Raw genomic sequence first — 18,800 nt, 5'->3', positions numbered from 1 at the left:
AAAAAAAAAAAAAAAAAAAAAAAAGAAGAGTCCTCATTTGGCAAGACCAAAAAAAGAGACTCATTTACGGAACAGAATGGCTCCCGGTGAGGAGAATGGAAGAAGGAAGGAGTGGGCTAAAGGGAAAGAATGAATGAATGAGAGAGGGCTCTTGGGAGGAATAAAGGCCTTGAAGGCCATGCTGAAGGTCTGTTCTGTGAGCAAAGGGCAACTCGCTTTGGTGCGGATTGGAGTCTGGTCATAGGTATATAAAATGAGAATTATCCAGGCAATTCTAACGTGCAGCCAGGATTGAGAATGGCAGTTTATCTGCCACAGTAAGTCATTGGTGACCTCAAACTCGTGCCTGCCTCCTGCCAACGCCCCACAACGAGAAGGGCCCAGGAATCATCTCACACCTTCCCCCACCCATTTCACAGATGTGGAGACTGAGGTCCATGGAGGGGAAGGGCCTACCCAGGGTCACACAGCCTACAAGGGCCAGGCCTGAAGTCCTGGGTCCCTCACTGGCTTTCTGAGCCAGGCCTCAGGCTGAGCGGTGGGGCTGCAACAGTGAGCAGGAGAGATCTGGCCCAGGAGGCTCCAACTCTGATGCCCCAGGGCCAGGCAGGTGACACTGGGGACTGGGGACCCCAGGGCCAGGCAGGTGACACTGGGGACTGGGGAAGTGGCCACACACACGCCCCTTCAAAGATCGGTCACTTCGCAGGGCTCCTTGGCCTTGCGGGGGTTTGGTCCAATGATGCAAAATGTTCTGATTTTCCTCAAGAGATCCTCATTTTCATGTGAAAGCTCTTGAATCTCAAAGGTAGACAACTTATGAAAAACATTTAACAATATCATGTGGGCCAAGCAAAATCAAGGGAATAGTTAACATTCATCAAAACCTTACTGTGTCCAGCGCTTTGCTGAGCTCCTAGTTTTACCTCATTTAACCCTGTAGTGGGTTAGTGTCCCCTCCCCACCCCCACCCCCCCAAAAAAACCAGATGTGTCCCCGTGGAACCTGTAACTGTGACTTTATTTGGAAAAAGGGTCTTTGCAGATGTGATTAAGGACCTTGAGGTGAGGTCATCCTGGCTTATCTGGGTGGGCCCTAAATCCAGTGACAAATATCCTTATAAGAGAAAAGCAGAGGTAGACTTGAGACACCCAGAGACCTTGTGAAGACAGGCAGAGATTAGAGTCCTGTGGCCATGAGCAAAACCGCACTGGGAGCCACTAGAAGCAGGAAGAGGCAAAGAAGTCTTCTCCCTCTAAAGCTCTAGAGGGAGCAAGTCCTTGTTGACACCTTGATTTCAGACTTCGGCTTCCATAACTGTGAGAGAATACATTTCTGCTGTTTTAAGCAACCCAGTGTGTGACAATTCATTATGGCAGCCCCAGGAAACTAACACAACCCTCCTAGCAGCCCTCCGAGGAAGTACCTTCCTTGTCCCATTTTATAGCTGGGAGACTGAGGAACAGAGACTCGAAGTCACCAGCCTGAGGTCACACAGCAAGAAAGTGGTAGAGGCAGGGTTCAAAGCCATCACCATGCCACAGCCTCCTGAAGACTGAGCAGGACCTCCCTTTACAACCGCACCTGAGGGACCACAGGTCTCAACAGGAAAGGGTCAACCTCTGTCTTCCAGGGCCACCAGTCAACTCAACTAGGCCAGACCCCAAAAAAGGAGACTCCGGAAGAGAGATGGCCACTCCAGGAGAAGACTGAGAAGTGTTAGGCCTGGGGGGACAAAATGGGGCAGCAAATAGGGTCCTGGCCTGTCATTTGGGAGGTCAGGACCCCTCACAGCCTTTCCCCGGATGACCAAAGACATCTACAGAACTTTGGGGACCACTGGATTAAACAGAGTTAAACTCTCTCTCCCTTTCTTCCTCCATCCCTCTCTTCCCCACAGCTTTATCCCCGACTTTCTGTCTCCCTCTGTCTTTCTTATTCTATCATTTAATCTTATTTAGTGTTTGAACAGATAACTGAAGCCCATGGTACAAAATATAGAAGATTCCAAAGGGAATAAATTGCAAAGCCAAACTCCCTTCCTCTGCATCCCCAGCCTCTCGGTCCCCATCCCCAGAGCCAGCCACTGATGCAAGTTTCTTGTATCTGCTTTCAGAAATGTATGCATACACCAGGAAATACCTACGTGCATATACTGATATATGTTCCACTTTGCGCAAATGTTAGCATACTGTACACATCCTTCTTCACCTTGCTTTTTTGCGACCTAACAGTGTATTCTAGTGGTTGATCCCAGTTGGTACATAAAAAGCAGCCTCGCTCCTGTTAATGGTTGGGTAGTATTCCGTGACGCATGTGAACCTTGATTCACTGTAACAGCCTCTGTTGATGGACATTCAGGACGTTCAGCCTGCGGCTGTTTGCTGTTCTAAACAATGCCACAGGAGAGACCTTGCACATACTTTCTATTTGGCAAATTTATCTGGTGTGCGTACGCCTCGCCTCCCCTGCCTGCCCCTGGACTCCCACCTGCCCTCTGTCCCAGGTAATGCCTTGTGGGTATCTCTGAGCCTCTGGATCCTTCCCTGGATCTGATCAACACCATCCCAGTCCCCATAAGCATCTCTCTTTTTGTCTGTCTGCTTCAGACTCTCTAGCTCTCTCTACCTCTCTTTCCTTCTGTCTTCATCTTCATCACTCTGTCTCGAAGTCTCTTTGTTTTCCTCCTTACCAGCGTCCCTCCTCCTCCTCCTCTCCTCCCACCCCTTCTCATTTCCTTCCTTCTACCCCAACTCATCCCCACCTCTCTGTCGCCCCCTACAGGGTGAAGCTGGCTCAACACATATCCCCACCTCAGAGCCCAGTGGTTTATATTTGGGGGATGCGGCACCCAACCTAGCACACCTTTCTCCCACCCTCACCCCACACCTGACCTGGCTGGGCTCTCCCATCCCCTGCAGCCCTGGTGGAGAAGCCACCATCTGCTCCTCCAAGCCCTGATGCCCGCCCTCCAGGACATCCCCCCCTTTCTTTCTCTGTACCAGCAGGATTGGGCCCTGGGACGCGCCGATGCTCCTGGGGTGATACTGGTTTTGCAGCAGGAGCCGTGGGAGCTAGACTTGCGCAGGTTGGATGTGGTTCTTGGGCTGGACAGGGCCTCATTCTCCTGTTCGGGACCGGCCTTCTTGCCCTCTCTGCTCGGCAAATAGAGCAACCAGTAAGTGTCAACCCTGAGCTGAGGACAAATAATAAACAAACCCACCCAAGGCCCTGCCCTGGTGAGGTTGACATTCTCACCGGGTGACACAGTTCATGACCAAGTGAACATACCCATGTACTCACAGGTATTTACAAACCACACTCAGTTCAAGAAAGAAAGAAAGAACACGGTGTGGCAGGGGGTGGGAAATTGACCTCGTGGGGGAGGGCCCAAGTTGCTGTATATGAACCAATAGGGAACAATCACCGAGATGTATTGTTAGGTAGAATAAAGCAAGAAGGGTGTGTGCCTTATGAAGAGATGACATTTGGGTTTTTTTGTTTAAACTTTTTATTTTAAAATTTATTTATTTATTTATTTTTGGCTGTGTTGGGTCTTCGTTTCTGTGCGAGGGCTTTCTCTAGTCGCGGCGAGCGGGGGCCACTCCTCATCACGGTGCACGGGCCTCTCACTACCGCGGCCTCTCTTGTTGCGGAGCACAGGCTCCAGACGCGCAGGCTCAGTAGTTGTGGCTCACCGGCCCAGTTGCTCCGCGCGGCATGTGGGATCCTCCCAGACCAGGGCTCGAACCCATGTCCCCCACATTGGCAGGCAGACTCTCAACCCCTGCGCCACCAGGGAAGCCGCAAGAGATGACATCTGAATGGAGATGAAGGCATCCACTGGAGGCGTGGCGTGGAAGGCCTTGTAGGCAGAAGGGGCAGCATGTGCAAAGGTCCTGAGGTGAGAAGGAAGTTGGAGGGTCAAGGCCCAGCAAAAATATGGGACTCACAGTGGGTGAGAAGGAAAGAGTGGGCCACCTCAAGTAGCACTGTGGGGAGGAGAAGATAGCCCCATTTTATAGCCTAAGCTTTGGAAAGAAGGAAAGTCCTTTGCCCAAGGACACACGGAATAAGGGTGAGGACTGTTGAGCTCAGGCAGCTTTCTGCTTCTCACCACCAAGATCCCAGATCTGCAGCAGCATCACCTCGCGGGTGGGCGCAAGGGTGTGGAGCCCAGAAGCCTGCATTTAACAAGCCCTCCAGAGGATCCCAACACACGATCCTTTTTTTTTTTTTTTTTTTTCCTGTTCTAACACACAAACTTGAGAACCACTGAACCAGGCTCTCCTGCCTCCTCCAATTTTGCTCTTGCCCTGTGAGGGATCCCTGTCCATTGTGGGTTGACTGATGGTCCCCCCAAAAGATATGTTCACATCCTAATCCCCGGAACCTGTGAGTGCTACCTTTTTCTGGAAAGAGGGTCTTTGTAGCTATAATTAGGTTGGGGACCTTGAGATGAGATCATCCTGGATTATCCGGAAGAGCCCTAAATTCAATGTGTCCTTATAAGAGTGAGACAGAGGGAAATTTGAGAGCAAAGGAGGCAATGTGACCACGGAGGCAGAGGCTGGAGTGATTCGACCACAAACCAAGGAAAGCCGGCTGCCACCAGGAGCTGGGAGAGGCGAGGAAGGCTTCTCTCCTAGAGCCTCTGGAGTGAGTGCTGCCTGCCAACTTGATTTCAGACTTTTGGCTTCTAGAACCATGAGAGAATACATTTCTGTTGTTTAAGCCACCAAGCGTGTGCTAATTTGTCACAGCAGCCCTAGGAGATGAATCCACTGTCTGATGGGGCAGACCGAGCAGCAGACTCCAGCCTGACTTCCCACCTCGGGCAGAAGACTGAGCCCACCCAGGCTTCCCTGGCACCGTGCCCGGCACTGGCTTCATCCTGTCATTTTCCCGAGAGCCCTGAGTCTTCTTATGAGTGGAATTCAGAGCTGCTGGGATGTAAAGAGAGGAGCAGGGGTGGGGTTGAGGTGCACTGGGACCAACTCGATGACTTAGAAATGGGGCTGCAAACTAGAATCTGATCTGGGGGTGGGGGGGGCGGTCTGAGGAGCCGGGAAGGGTTTCAGGGAGAGCAGAGCCATGGTCAGATGGTTGGTGAAAAGGATCATGATGCTGGGAGTTGGACACTAGCATGAGGAGCTTGGACCCTAACCTGGGCCACCCTCCCCTCCCTGGGGATGCAGACTCTGGGGCCAGACAGCGGGGGTTCAAATCCCAGCTCTGCCACTTTCTGGCTGTGTGACCTTGGGCAGGACACGTCACCTCTCTGTGCCTCAGTTTCTTCATCTGTGAAATAGGTTTAATGATAATACCTACCTTAGAGGGTGCATTTGACTAACAGACATAGAGCACATAGTGCCAGGCACACAGTAAGTGCTCCATTATTGTTATTGTTTGTTTGTTTTGTTTTGTTGCAGCTTGTGGGATCTTTGTTTCCCAACCAGGGATTGAACCCCGGCCCTCGGCAGTGAGAGCTCGGAGTCCTAACCACTGGACCGCCAGGGAATTCCCATCACCCCTTTAGATGTCCAGTATTGACACCTGCGATAGAATACTTGATTTCCTGCCCACTCTTCGCCCTCAATCTGTTCTGACCTCGTTTTCCCCTCTCTGCAAATGGTGCCACCTTCTTCTGCCCGTTGCTCAACCCTCAAGTCCAATCAAGCCTTTCCTCTCTGTCAAATCAGCAAATATATTAAATCTGTCCTCAACCAGTCACTCTATGGCCCCACCCTGGTCCTGCCCACCGCATCTCCTTCCTCATTGTTTCCTTGCCCCCTCCCTGCCCTCACTCAGCCAGCAATCAATTCATCACTTCCCAGCGAAAAACTTCCCCATCGTTTCACTTTGCATTTATTACACTTAGATAAATCCTACAGGCTGCCCCCCCCATCCTCTGATCTCATCTCCCCTGCGTTCCCTCCATTCCAGCCACACTGGCCTCCCTCCTATTCCCCAAATGCCCCATGCCTGGTCCCACCTCAGGGCCTTTGCACTTGCTGTTCCCTCTTCTTCAGGTCTCTGCTCAAATGTCACCTCCTCCGAGAAGCCCTCCCTGACCACCTCAGCTAAAACAGGCTTCCCACCCACTGCTCTTCCCTGTCATCACAACCTTTTTTCACCATCAAAGCATTTCATGCTGCTTGTCAATTAGTTACTTGTTGAACTGTTGAAGCCTGTCCCTTCTCCCACGAGGAAGCCCCGTGGGGACAGGAAACTGTCTGTTCTTTCACCATTATATCCCCAATGCAGAGGCCTTGGCCCCTGTGGACGCTTAATAAGTATTTGTTAAAAGAATAAAAGGTAGAAAGGGCAATGGGAAGTTATGGATCCTTGTTTTCTTCATATATATTTTTTGTTCACACAAATAGTATCCTATGAAGCCCACTATTCTAGATCTGGCCTTTTTCACTCAATAGGCTTGTTGCTATTTCCTTGTTTGTACGTGGAGAGAGTTACCATATCCTTTTTGCTTTGTTTCTTTTTTTTTTCTTTTTTTTTTTTTTTGTGGTACGCGGGCCTCTCACCGTTGTGGCCTCTCCCATTGCGGAGCACAGGCTCCGGACGCGCAGGCTCAGCGGCCATGGCTCACGGGCCCAGCCGCTCCGCGGCACGTGGGATCCTCCCGGACCGGGGCACGAACCAGTGTCCCTTGCATCAGCAGGCGGATTCTCAACCACTGCGCCACCAGGGAAGCCCTTTGTTTCTTATTGAGGTATAATTTACACACAAGAAAACACACCCATTTTAAAGGTACAGTTTGATGAGTTTTGGCAAATGTATACACCCATATAACTACCACCACAATTAAGAGAGAACTTTTGGGAACTTCCCTGGTGGTCCAGTGGTTATGACTCTGCGCCTTCACTGCAGGGGGCATGGGTTCCATCCCCGGTTGGGGAACTAAGATCCCTCATGCCCTAGGGTGCCACCAAAAAAAATTTTTAATAAAAAAAATACACACACACAAAAGAAAGATAGAGCTTTTTTTCTCACCCCAGAAAGTCCACGCCCCTGCCCCGCAGCCCAGGAAACCACCAACCTGTTTCTCTGATTCTAGATTACTGTTGCCTTGTCCAGAATTTTCTAGAAAGGGAATGACACGGTACGTGCTCATTTCTGCGGGGCTCTTGTCAGTCTGTGTGAGGATTTTTAGGTTCATCCATGTGGCTGCATGTTTGGCTAGTCATTCCATTTTCTTACTGAGAGCCTCCCACAGTGTGGACATAGCACGGCTGGTTTATCCACTCACCTGTCGACGGGCACTTGGGTGGGCTTGCTCTGGAGTCATCACGGGAAAGCTGCATTGAGTGTGGGTCTTTTGGTGGCCGTGGCTAAATCCCCCAGGAGTGGGATGGCTGGGTTCTAGGGTGGGAGCATATCTGGTTTTATAAGAGATTGCCAATTTGTTTTCCAAAGTGGTCACACCATCGCTCGTACTTTTTAATGTTTCATGACACATGAGAGGTGGCTGCGGGGAGGCGTGCTGTGTTGGTCATCCAGGCCTTGGCCCTTTTGAAAAACAGCCTTTCAGAGCTTGAGTCCCCACGCTGGGAACTTTACCGCTCAGAAGGTGGAGAAAGGAGACGTTTCAGATCTGATGTTGAAGACACTTGGCTTTGTATGGCCCTGATTGTGCCCCTGGATCCCTCAGATTTAAGTAAAAATGTTTATGGAATGATGGGGTAGGTGCTTCTAAAATTTTAGATTCTGGGACCCAGAGGGACTGAATTAGACTCCTGGGAGTGGGGCTTGAAAATACACATTTAAAATAAGCTCCCTGGGTGAAACTAATGAGCCCTGAAGTTTGGGAACCACTGAGTATGGGGATATGGGTGAGAGGGAAGGGCATTCTGGGTGGAAAGGACTTTCTGAGCAAAGTCCCTAAGACGGGAGAGATCAGGGAGCAGAAATCCAGGGTGTCTAATGCTGGCAAAGAGCTGGGATTTTTCTCCTGCACTGGGGAGCCATGGCGGGTTTAAGTGGGGGAGTGACCGCTTGGGTTTAAGCTTTCGTAAGACCCCTCTGGCTGTGGCGTGTGTGTGTGTGTGTTTGTGTGTGTGTGTGTGTGTAAGAGAAGGGGGTGAGGACCCCAGGAGGGAGATAATGTGGACACCATGGCAGGAGGGGGGCAGACAGGGGAGGGGTGTTGATCCCCATTCTATAGACTTGCTGCGCTTTTTTTTAGGTTTCTGGCTCCGAGCCACTCCCTGCCCTGGATTCTGACCAGGGGACAGCTCTGAGTCCACTAGACAAACACTCCTCCTTCTCCCTCTGTCCTTTCCTCCTCCTCCTCCCTCTCTTTTCCCCCTCCCCCTCCTCCTCCTCCTCCTCCTCCTCCAATGAAGACAGGTGGGCAGGCAGCCAGACAAGGGTGTGGGTTTGTGTGCTTGTAGCGGCCAAGGGAGTGTTTCCGGTTGTGCGTGTGTTGTGGGCTCTGCGAGGGTTTGTCTGGGAATCTCCTGGAGACTTCCGGGTTCAGCGGGGCTATTGCGCATTAGTTGGTTTGCCCGCTTCCATGGGTCCTCCCTCCTCCCAGGGCCCCGGCTGATTCCCAAGCTTCCCAGGATAGGTCACTTCACCTCTCTTGCCTCAGTTCCCCAATCTGTCAATGGAGGTACTATTACCAGTTCCCACCTCCCAGGGTTGTAAGATTTAATGAGTTAAAGACAGACAATAAATGTAACCATTTTCTCCTGTCTGTTTCTGTGTTGAGCCAGTGTTTCTCTCTAGGGGCAGTTTGAATCTGAATCCCTGGGTATCTCACTGAGACTCTGTGTCCAACTCGCCACATACCAGCTGTGCAACCTTGGGTGAGTTACTAGACCTCTCTGAGTCTCAGTTTCCTCAAGCATCATCATTCCGGTGTGAGCTCAATTCTGTATGTCTGCAGTGTGTGTCTCTCAGGGTCTTGCAGGAATCTGAGGCAGGAAGCACCCGTGGAAGCATATGGGGTTATCTGGGGCAGTATGGGACCAGGCCTGTGAGGTGGGACTCTGTTTCCTCATCCGTGAAATGGGGATAACAACAGTTCCCCACTCAGGGTTGGTGTGCAGGCGGGTGCTGGAGCGCCTGGGCCAACATGCAGCTCCACACACGTTCTCTATTCTTTCTTTTACCTATAAAACGCCCACAATAGTAGCACCTACGTCGTTAGAGGATGAAATGAACTTGTAAGCGCTTAGGACAGCACCTAGCAAGCAGAAAGCGCTCACTGTGGCACTTGTTACTGGTAACCTGTGTGGGACTCTGAGCCTGTGCTTACCGGGGCCGGGTGTGGGATGTGGCACGGGCAGAAAGTGGCTGTGGGCGTCTGGCCCTACAGGTTCCTCTGCCACCCCACTTCCTCTGCACCCCGACCTCCTACCCCTACCATCACTCCAATCCTCACTCCAAACTCCCTATGACCTCCGAGGGAGGAGGCTTTGGCAGCTGTGCCACCTGCCCCAGCCCCAGGAAGGGATGCAAGGCACCCTGATACCCAGAAGGGGTTGCTGCTTCCCTCTCTGGTGCTATCTCAGTGTCTCCCTGCTGTTCCCCACCTCTGTGACTCCCCATCTCAGGCTCCAGGTCTCTCTCTCTGACCTCCACTGCATCCCCACTATGTTTCCAGAACATAGTCAGGTCCCAAGGTTGTGTCCCTTGTCAGGGCAGAGGAGGAACTGGCGGAGGCTGGACCTACCCTCCCACCCCCCACCCCTTACTGCCTAGCTGAGGCGGGTGGGAAGAGGGGGGCTTCATTAATTAACCTCTAATCCTGCCATGCGGGATCTTAAAGAGGTGGATGTGCCCCGGAGCCCTGGCATTAGCGCCTTGGTCCCAACCCCTCTCCCAGGGCTGGTGTCTGGATCCTCAGCTGGCCCTGGGGAAACTGGGGCAGGAGGCTGGGGAAACGGAGCAGGGCCGGGACCCGGACTTCTACAGTCTGGGAAGAGGAGGCGCTGTGACCTGGACTGCTGGATCTGAGGGAGTAGGGCCTGGGGCCCCAGATCCTTCCCCCAACACACCCTTCGCTTAAATGCCAGCCGAGGCGCTCGGCCCACTCCCGCCCTGGGTTAACCCCGAACCCTGCAGAGGAGCCGGGACAGTCGCCTAGACCCGACGGATGGAGGAGGTGCGGGAAGGACCGGCGCTCGGTGGCGGGATGGAGGAACCCGCGAGCACCCAGGAGCTGCCGTCGCCGCCGTCGCCCGCGGCCCCCGAGACCCCCGGGCTCCCCGCGCCTGAGCAGCCGACCGAGGCCTATGCACAGCAGCTGCTGCTACAGGAGTGGGCGCCGCCGGGCGGGAGCCTGGAGCTGCCCCCGCGCCTCACCTGGAAGCTGCTCTTCCCGCAGCGGCCGCTCTACCGCAACCTGCTCCGCTCTCCCAACCCCGAGGGTGCGGGACAGAAGTCCGCGCGGGGCTGGAGGCGTCTCCGTCTTCTTCCCCCAGGCTCGCTCACCCAGACCGTCTGTCTCTTCTTCTTTCCGTCTGTTTGCTTGTCTCTCTACTCTGTTTCTCCGTCTTTGTCTATTAGTGTCCCTCTGTCTTTTTATCCCTCTACATCCCTCTCTGTCCCTTTTTGTCACTGTGCCTCTCTCTGTCTCCTTGTGTCTCTTTGTCCCACCTGCATCTCTGTTTCTTTCTACGTCATGTGTCTCCGCCTAGCTCTCCCTGTGTCTCTTTGTCTCACCCTGTATCTCTCCCTCCCTCCCTCCGCCCATATTCTATCTCTTTCCTTGGTGCCTCTCTCTGGCCCTGTGTCTCTGTCTCACCACAACGCCCTCCCTCTCCGAGCATCGTCCCTCCGCCTCCAGGACATTCTCAGGGCTCTCCCAGGGCCATGACTCACCACTCACCCCTGCCTGGCTGGTCTGGTCTGGCAGGCAGGGCACTGATTCCTGCTCTTCCAGCCCGCCCTGGGGTTAGAAGGTGAGGAGCATTCGGAAGGGGGGCAGCTGCAGCGCGCCTGAGGCTCCGCTTCCCTGCGCATTTCAGGCATCAACGTTTATGAGCCAGCGCCCCCTACTGGTCCCACACAGCAACCCCTGGAGACTCTGGGTAAGCGCTGTGCGGCTAGCCGGGTGCTGAGGGGGCGGCCCTGGAGAATGGGCACATTCTAATCCTTTGCTCGTCCACCCACCAGGCAATGTCCGCGGCTGGCACATTAAGACAGAGAAGCTCCAGCAGGGCCTCAGGTGAGTGGCCGGGACCCACGGTGGCCTGCCTGTGATTCCTTGTTCCGGACTTCCTCGCTGTGGGACCCGGAGAAACGGTCTTTGCCTCTCTGGGCCCTAGTCTCCTGCTCTGTAAACAGGGTTAGTCATAAGAGAATGCCCATAAAACACACGCCATAGGGTCTGGCTGGGAGTAGCCTGCACATAGTAGGTGTTAAATAAATAGCAGTTAATATTGTTCCTGTGCTCAGCCTCTTTCCGTGGGAGGGGGAGGGTCACCCAGGCCACCAGCTATCTGCCATTAAACCAGGCCCTGCTTCTGAACGGCGTGGGTGGGATGGTGCAACTCAGAGGCTCAGAGTCACAGGCACCTGGGTTGGGATCCCAGCTCTGCCACTTCTTTGCTGCTCGATCTTGACAAGTCACTTCCCTCTGTGAGCCTCGGTTTCCCCATCTGCAGCACGGGGCTCAGGATGCATTGCCCTCAGAGGAGTTCAGGGGAACTGAGGCCTTGAGGTAGGCTGAGTGAGCTCTCAGTGCCCTTATGCCGGTACCCTTGACATCACTTCCAGGGTGCAATGATCAGGGTGTCCTGCTTGCTGGGGCCAGGATGGCCTGGGAGAGTCCCGGCAGATGGCAGACCCCGCCCGCCCCGTGCTGTCTCTCACAGCTGGACCGTGAAGCAGCAGAGTGTGGACCTTCTGGCGGAGGGCTTGTGGGAGGAGCTGCTCGATGTTAAGCAGCCACACATCACGGTCATGGACTGGGATGTGCCTCTGCCCCACCGGCCTGCCCAGCCAGGTCGCACACAGGGGCTCCCTGAAGCGCAAGCCTCACGCCATCCTCCCAGAGACCCTCCTGCCACTGCAGGACCCAGCCCTGCCCACCTCTGTGGCCCCTTCTCTCTGAGTCTTTCCGTTCTTGCAGTGTGCCAGCCCAGAGGCTGTTCCTTCTGCCCTGGATGCTGGCTACCCTCTTTTCTCGAGGCGAAGTCCCCTCTCTCCTTCAGGAGTCGGTATGTGTGGCTCCACCAGGAAGCCTTCCCCCGGCCGCCCCCAGGTTGGGTCAGATGCATTATCCTCCAGTGCCCCGGATTTCCCCCATCCCGGCCCTGACCATTCCTGTTTGTCACTGCCTGGTGACATGTCCACCTCCCCCACTGGACCACGAATCCCATGAGGGTGGGGTGTGGGGCTGTCTTGGTCGCTGCTGTGGTGCCAGCACCACCCAGCCCCGGTGCACAAAGTGGGTGCCAGCGAGTGTGCGTTGACTGGCGACTGAGCCGGGGTTTGGGGCTGGGAGGTAGGGGCAGTGCAGGCAGCTGAAGGCCTGGCCCCCACCCCCAGGTATGAGGACAGCCGATTGGACGTCTGTGTGTGTGAGCTGCACGTCTGGCTGCTGGCAGCTGACCGCCGCACAGTCATCGCCCAGCCCCACGTGCCCCCCCCGGACCTCTGGGAGAGGCCCCCCCACCCCGGCCACTGGGTCCAGGTGAGACTCCTCACCCCGTCTGCCACCCGCACACATGCTTTCGCGTCCCAAGACCTTACAGAGGGAGGAGAGCAGGGTTTATGGGTCCCTCATAAGAACTTCTTCCTGACCCTGGTGCTGCCCCAGGTGTCCCATGTATTCCGCCAGTACGGCCCTGGCGCCCGCTTTGTCCTCTTCCTGCACAAGACCAAGAACCGGATGGAGCGCGGTGTGCTGCTGCGGACGAGGGTGACCAACTCCTCTGTGTCTGTGCAGTTCAGGGAGTGATTGGCTGGCTCCGGGCCCATTCTGACCCCTTGTCACATCCATCCACCCCTTGACACCTCCCTGAGCCCTTAGCATCTTCTTGTTCCTTTATCACTTCTGACGTCTTAACATCTCTCTGACCCCACAGCAGCTCCCTGACCCTTAGAAGTCCCTAACCCTTAGCAACTCCTTGACCCTTATGCTTCACCATGTTCCCTGAGCACCTCCCTGATCCCTCTAGACCTTCATGACCCCTCAGCTGCTCTTGGATCACGTACCACCTCCTATGCCCCCGTAATCCTGCCTGACCCTTGGTTTCTCATTTGACATCTTCACACGTCTTTGAATGTCTGACTCTCTGGCATTTTCCATAAGGGCAGTGGCCACTTCTTCCTGAGTCAGTGCTTGACAGATAGTAGGGGCTCAATAAACCTTTGCTGACTGAATGAATAAATACATGTGCCCAAGGATGCTGATTATTTCCGTGGTGTTTGATCCTTAGAACTTCACCAAGGGACTTCCCTGGCAGTCCAGTGTTTACGACTCTGTGCTTCCACTGCAGGGGGCGCAGGTTCGAGCCCTGGTAGGGGAGCTAAGATACCGCATACCGTGCATGGTGGCCAGAAAAAAAAAAAAAGAACTTCACTGCGTTCATTTCCCACTTTCCAACTTGCACATCCTCTAATCCTTGATCCTCCGGTACCTCCCTGACCTCTGATCTCTTCACATGTCCCCAGTTTATGGCCTCGTAGCCTCTCCACTTACCTCTTCTCCCATGTGTCTTAACTCAGAATCCCCCCAGATTCCCTTCCTCCTCCAATCCCAAGTTATCATCCCCCAGAGCTGTCCCCCTACTTCTTCTCCCCCCAAGACCCCCCATTTCTCTTCTCTCACTCCTCCAGAGCCCCCAAACCCAGGTACCCATCAAGGACCCTTATCCCTGGGAGTAGTAAATTGCAAATTCAAATTTTCAAAAATATACAAATTAGAACTAAAGTGTTCTCCATGTGTTGGGTAGAGGGGCACTGAAAGCACTTCACAACCCACAAGTCCTGGGCTGTGGCCAGATTGCAAAACAGACCCTGGCCCTAGCCTGGAGCAGGGTCCTTGAAGGCCTCCTACTGTCCTATTCATAAATCCTGAGGGAGTCTGGAGGTCCCGGCAGGCGTGAACAGCTGGGGGGCATTCAGAGAAGGGCTATCCACCAAAAAGTGTGGGAAGCATTTCAATGTTTAACAATCAACCGGCAATACCATGGCATGTCACCCAGATGTCCTGTGCGGGGCGGGGGGGGGTGTGTGTGTCCACACCTAAATCCATGTCGGAATCTATGGGTGTGTCCCCATCCACGGCATTGTCCCAAGTATGGGCTGACCCAGGCCTGACCACCCTGCTCTCTCCTCCATCCTGACCCACAACTGCATGGGCTTGGGTCCCAGGCACAAATAGATGGCAGGCAGGGACAAGTTCATAACAGTTTTATTACAGCGAAGGCAGGGTGGTGGAGGCAGGCGGTGAGCTCTCTTCTGGGTCTTGCGGACTTCAGCAGACGCCACGGACAAGGCCAGGTGAGGGGCTCAGCACTTTGCGGGGGATGGAGATGAGGGACTGCTAAGGTATCAGAAGCACCTGCCACAGAATCAAAAATTATTACCAGGGGGTGCCAGGTGGGAGGGGTTCTAGAAGCCTGAGATGGGGTGGGGGTCCCGGGCTGGACTCCAAGTTCAGGAGCTAGGCATCCTGGCCTGGGAGTTTGGGGCTGGGGGCTCTTGGAGTTCTTGGGGGTAGAGGGACAGGTGGGGTGGTTTTAGAGGGTGCCCTGGCTACATTTAGGGCGCCCGGGTCTGTGAGCTTGGATATGTGAGTCCAGGGTGGGCTCAGGGGCCTCCAAAGTTGGGTCTGGGGGTTTCAGAACCTTAACAGGGGCTCTGGAAGTGGTTTCTGGGGCCAAGGCTAATCTAGAGGGTCTAGGAGGGTGGAGCACGAGGGCTGGATAGGGTATTTCTAGAATTAGGTCTGGGGTCTTGAGGTCTGGGTCAGGTTTAGAATCTGGGAGTCCCAGAGCTGGGTCTGGGAGATCCAAGGGGCATGGGCTTGGGGAGGGGGCGTGGGGCAGGAGAAGGGGGACCTCCGGGACTGGTTCTAAGGACGCCCAATTTGGGTCAGAGGCTCAGCGGTCTGGATGATGGGGCTGGAGCCCGGGTGCTCGGTTGGGAGCTAGGCAGGTGGATGTGCGGACTGGGGGCCGGGTCCCTACGGGCGCGGGCCAGCGGGCGGGCACCTGCAGTAGAGCGAGGAGATGGAGTTGGACCAGTCCCCGAAGATGCCGCGGCGGTACTCTTCCAGGCGCGGGTAGCTGCCGGCCGAGAATTTGCGCGTCTTGCCGGCCTTGCCGCGAGAGGACCACACGGTGAGCTCGCAGCGAGGGGCCACCACGAGGGACGAGATGGTGTTCTTCCAGCCAGAGGGCAGGTAGGGCATGTCGGCGCCCGGCTCCAGCGACAGCTCGGCGCCGCCGCAGCAGAGATCGTAGTAGGGGTCGCTCTTGTCGTAGAGCCTGGCGCAGATGCGCGTCCCGTTGACGTTCTTGAGGTCGGCGGGCTGCGGGCAGGCGCCTCGGACGCCGGGGACGGCCGCCAGGGCCAAGGCCAGCAGCAGTGAGCACAGAAGGAACATGTCGACACTGCAGGGCAGCGCCCTCCCGCCCTTTTATGCTCCTGACCCGTGGGAAGGGAAAAGCTGCGAGATAAGGACTTAGGGAGGGAAGAGGAGGGCGCTTAGGAGCGGAGAGTCTTCCCAACCTAGGTCGGAAACCCACAGCAGATGAATACAAGACGGGCTTATTTGTATAAAACTCAGCAGCTTAAGATTTAATGTGGCAACTGACAGGACCAGTGGCTTGTAATACAGAGGGTAGCATAGGGTTAATAGTTATAGGGAGGAGGAGCTCTTAAAAATTGACAAGGAATGGACAACCCCCTTCCAAATACCAAGAGGCCCAAAGAGGGGGAGGGGAGCTGGGCCTCCGCGCTGGGCAGGTCCCCTTCCCGGGAGGCAGGCCCTTGGGAATGGAGAAGCTGGAGATAAGGAGAGAGAGACCCTGGAAGGGAAGGAAGAGGGGGGAGAGAGATGGGGAGGGAGACCCCCCTCCCACCTCCCCAGGAGCAGGAGATCCTAACCAATCTTAAGATATTAGACATATTTGCATAACAAAAACCATTGCAAGGCAATGTACAAAAGGCTTGGGGGAAATTCTGCAACACTTGGGACAGCGTAGAATTAGTAGCTATAATATATAAAGAGGGCTTATAAATGGACAAGAAGATATCAAACAACCCCGCCCCCAGTCCCCACTCCAAGAAGGACAAGCCAAGGAGGAGGAGAGAGAAGGAAGAAGAGGCTGCCTCCCCGCAACCCCACTGCCTGGCATTCCCACTCCCAAGGAGCTAGGAGATTTTCTTAACCAAGATTGGAAATCTTGCATCTATAATATAAACAAAGGACCTGTTGAACTGTATAAAACTTAAACCTTTTGTATAGCAACAAACAAACAAATAAAAACCTAATCTGGGGGAAAATAGACAATTTTTGTAACATGACTGCTTACTAATCAGCAAGCTGAAATGGCACAAGCCAAAGGCAAAATTAAGGAGCTGCACAGGAAGGTTAGGGAGGCTGGGGCCTCAGAGAGAGACAGGGCCCCTGGCATCTGGGAGTCTGGCCAAGGCCCTTCAGAGGCTCTTTGGAGTTCCTGGCCTCCCACCAGACAGGAACAGGGTCAGGTGTGTGGATAAGCTGATCAGACAGACAGTGGTTCAAGTCTGTGACTCTGTGGGTGAGTCCAAGTCTGGGCCTCAGTTTCCTCATCTGTAAAATGGGTGATATTTCTTCCTACACTATAGGATTGTTGTGAAGATTACAAGGGATAATAGAAAGTATGGGGGCTAAAGGAACAGCTTATGGAGCCAGGCTGCCTGGAGCCAGATCCCAGCTCCTCCACGAGCTTTCACACATGATTCCACCTCAGGGCCTCATGGAGACAAGGACAGTATCCATCTCAGGATGCTGGTATAAAGAGTAAATGAATTAATCCACATAACAGTACTTAGAGTAGGGCCCTTGCTAAATGTCATGTGAGCATTTGCCGTATTCTTATTGTGAAAGCCTTTAGCACGGTGTCTGGCACACGATAAAGGCTCAATAAACACACACCAGCACAATGCGACACTGACAACAATCTGCTATTATGCATGGCCACCCAGCTAACACTGCTCCCTCCTGGTCCCCCAGATGCTGTCTTCCGCCTTGACCAGGGTAATGCAATGGTTACGAGACAAAGGCTGGAAACACTTGGAACTAGGTTCAAATTTTGACTCTGTCACCTTGCTGAGTGACCTCCGGCAAGTGAACTCACCTCTCTGAACTTTTCTTCCTACCTTCAATGGGATAATAGAATATGATAATAGAAAATGATAATTTAAAATTACTATATAATTTATAACTAATAGAATATTATTCAAAAACATTAGGAACAATTCACATAATTATTTATAAATATAATATAAATAATTGTAATATTGAATAAATACAACAGTATAAATATAGTTATATTTATAAATGACAGTATAAATATAATATAAAAACAGTATAACTATAAAGCATGAAGTACAGTGCCTGGCACATGGTATGTGCAAAATTAACAGGAGCTATTAGAACTATACTTTTTTTTTTTGTGGCCACACTGCATGGCATGCGGGATCTTAGTTCCTTGAACCAGAAATCGAACCCACACCCCCGGCAGTGGAAGCTCGGAGTATTAACCACTGGACTGCCAGGGAAGTCCCTAGAACTATTCTTGTAATGATTCTGAGACCCTGGACTCTGGCCTGGCCCTGCCCCAGACCAAATCTGGATCCTTCTCCCTCCTTTCCTCTCATGACTGTGAAATCTTATCTCCAGCTGCTAACTTCCCAGCGGGCCTCCTTAACTTCAGGGACACAGAGTCCCCACCCTTCCAGCTTTGCAAGGGCCACCGGACTTGGGGATGGACACAATCACCTAGAGCCCCAGACACCCAGGAGGGCCATGAGCTTCAGACACAGAGAGCAACATGGAATGGTGAGGAGACCCTGACATGGAGGCAGACCAGGGACAGGAACGCAGGACCCACTGAGCCACAGCACACAGCCAGCATCAGAGAGAACGCACGGAGATCCGGGGCATGGGCACAGCATCCCCAGTCCACAGACACACACATGGGTTCACAGGGTAGGGACACCCCTTCACACAGTCAGCCACTGATGGTCAATGATTCTCACTGGTGGATCCTAGAGGATTACAGGCATCAAATGTAGACACATGCCTGATACCACAGTGCCAGAGAAACACAGTCCCAGACAATATCCTGCCAACAGAATCACACGCCCACCATCATCAACAGAACCCCAGTTCTCAACCGCTCCCACCCTACGCCCCATGAAATCTCAAAATCACAAAACTCCATGCACACATCAGGCATGAGCACATGAGCACCCACCAGGCACCCTCCTCCAGAAACAGTTTCCTCGCTGTTGATAACACATAGTGGACAAATAGTAGAAAAACAAACATCTCCTTATTGCACATTTTTTTTCTTCAAATGGAAAAATGTCCTGCCCTTGAGAAACCCATGAACCCTTCAGAAAGTTAGATGGTAAATCAATAATTCGAACACAACGTGAAAAGAGCTATTACAGGGGCGTTGCAAAGGACTCTGGGAATGCAGTGGGAAGAACAGCAGGTTTTTTAAAAAAACATCCACCGATTTTTTTTTTTTTTTTTTTTTTTTTTGCGGTACGCGGGCCTCTCACTGTTGTGGCCTCTCCCGTTGCGGAGCACAGGCTCCGGACGC

The 18,800-nt window shown here is 53.4% G+C and overlaps 2 protein-coding genes and 1 long non-coding RNA gene across 4 annotated transcripts; 1 reads left to right on the top strand and 2 right to left on the bottom strand.

Annotated features, from left to right (window-relative positions):
- Positions 1-3,562: 3,562 nt before the first annotated feature.
- On the bottom strand, positions 3,563-10,598 carry LOC114484969 (uncharacterized). 2 transcript variants are annotated; one of them, XR_003678390.2, is made up of 3 exons: positions 10,330-10,598; positions 7,268-7,397; positions 3,563-3,899 (listed from the first exon to the last, which is right to left on the bottom strand). It is a non-coding gene; the product is annotated as an uncharacterized lncRNA (long non-coding RNA). The 2 variants fall into 2 exon arrangements; XR_003678391.2 differs by having other exon boundaries at positions 7,268-7,380.
- Positions 10,121-12,931, top strand: NCCRP1 (NCCRP1, F-box associated domain containing). The gene is made up of 6 exons (XM_007114590.1): positions 10,121-10,394; positions 10,995-11,057; positions 11,143-11,194; positions 11,844-11,945; positions 12,520-12,664; positions 12,791-12,931. Exons 1-6 carry the CDS (start codon positions 10,121-10,123, stop codon positions 12,929-12,931), a joined length of 777 nt encoding a protein of 258 aa, XP_007114652.1.
- A 1,493-nt stretch (positions 12,932-14,424) lies between these two features.
- On the bottom strand, positions 14,425-15,586 carry SYCN (syncollin). Its single transcript, XM_007114597.2, has 2 exons — positions 15,192-15,586; positions 14,425-14,539 (listed from the first exon to the last, which is right to left on the bottom strand). Exons 1-2 carry the CDS (start codon positions 15,584-15,586, stop codon positions 14,530-14,532), a joined length of 405 nt encoding a protein of 134 aa, XP_007114659.2. The 3' UTR covers positions 14,425-14,529.
- Between the last annotated feature and the right edge of the window lie 3,214 nt (positions 15,587-18,800).

The sequence above is a fragment of the Physeter macrocephalus genome, unplaced genomic scaffold (assembly GCF_002837175.3).
Source record: "Physeter macrocephalus isolate SW-GA unplaced genomic scaffold, ASM283717v5 random_235, whole genome shotgun sequence".
Lineage (NCBI taxonomy): Eukaryota > Metazoa > Chordata > Mammalia > Artiodactyla > Physeteridae > Physeter > Physeter macrocephalus.
Note: the sequence above shows the minus strand (reverse complement) of the source record. Positions and strands in the feature narration are given on the sequence as shown.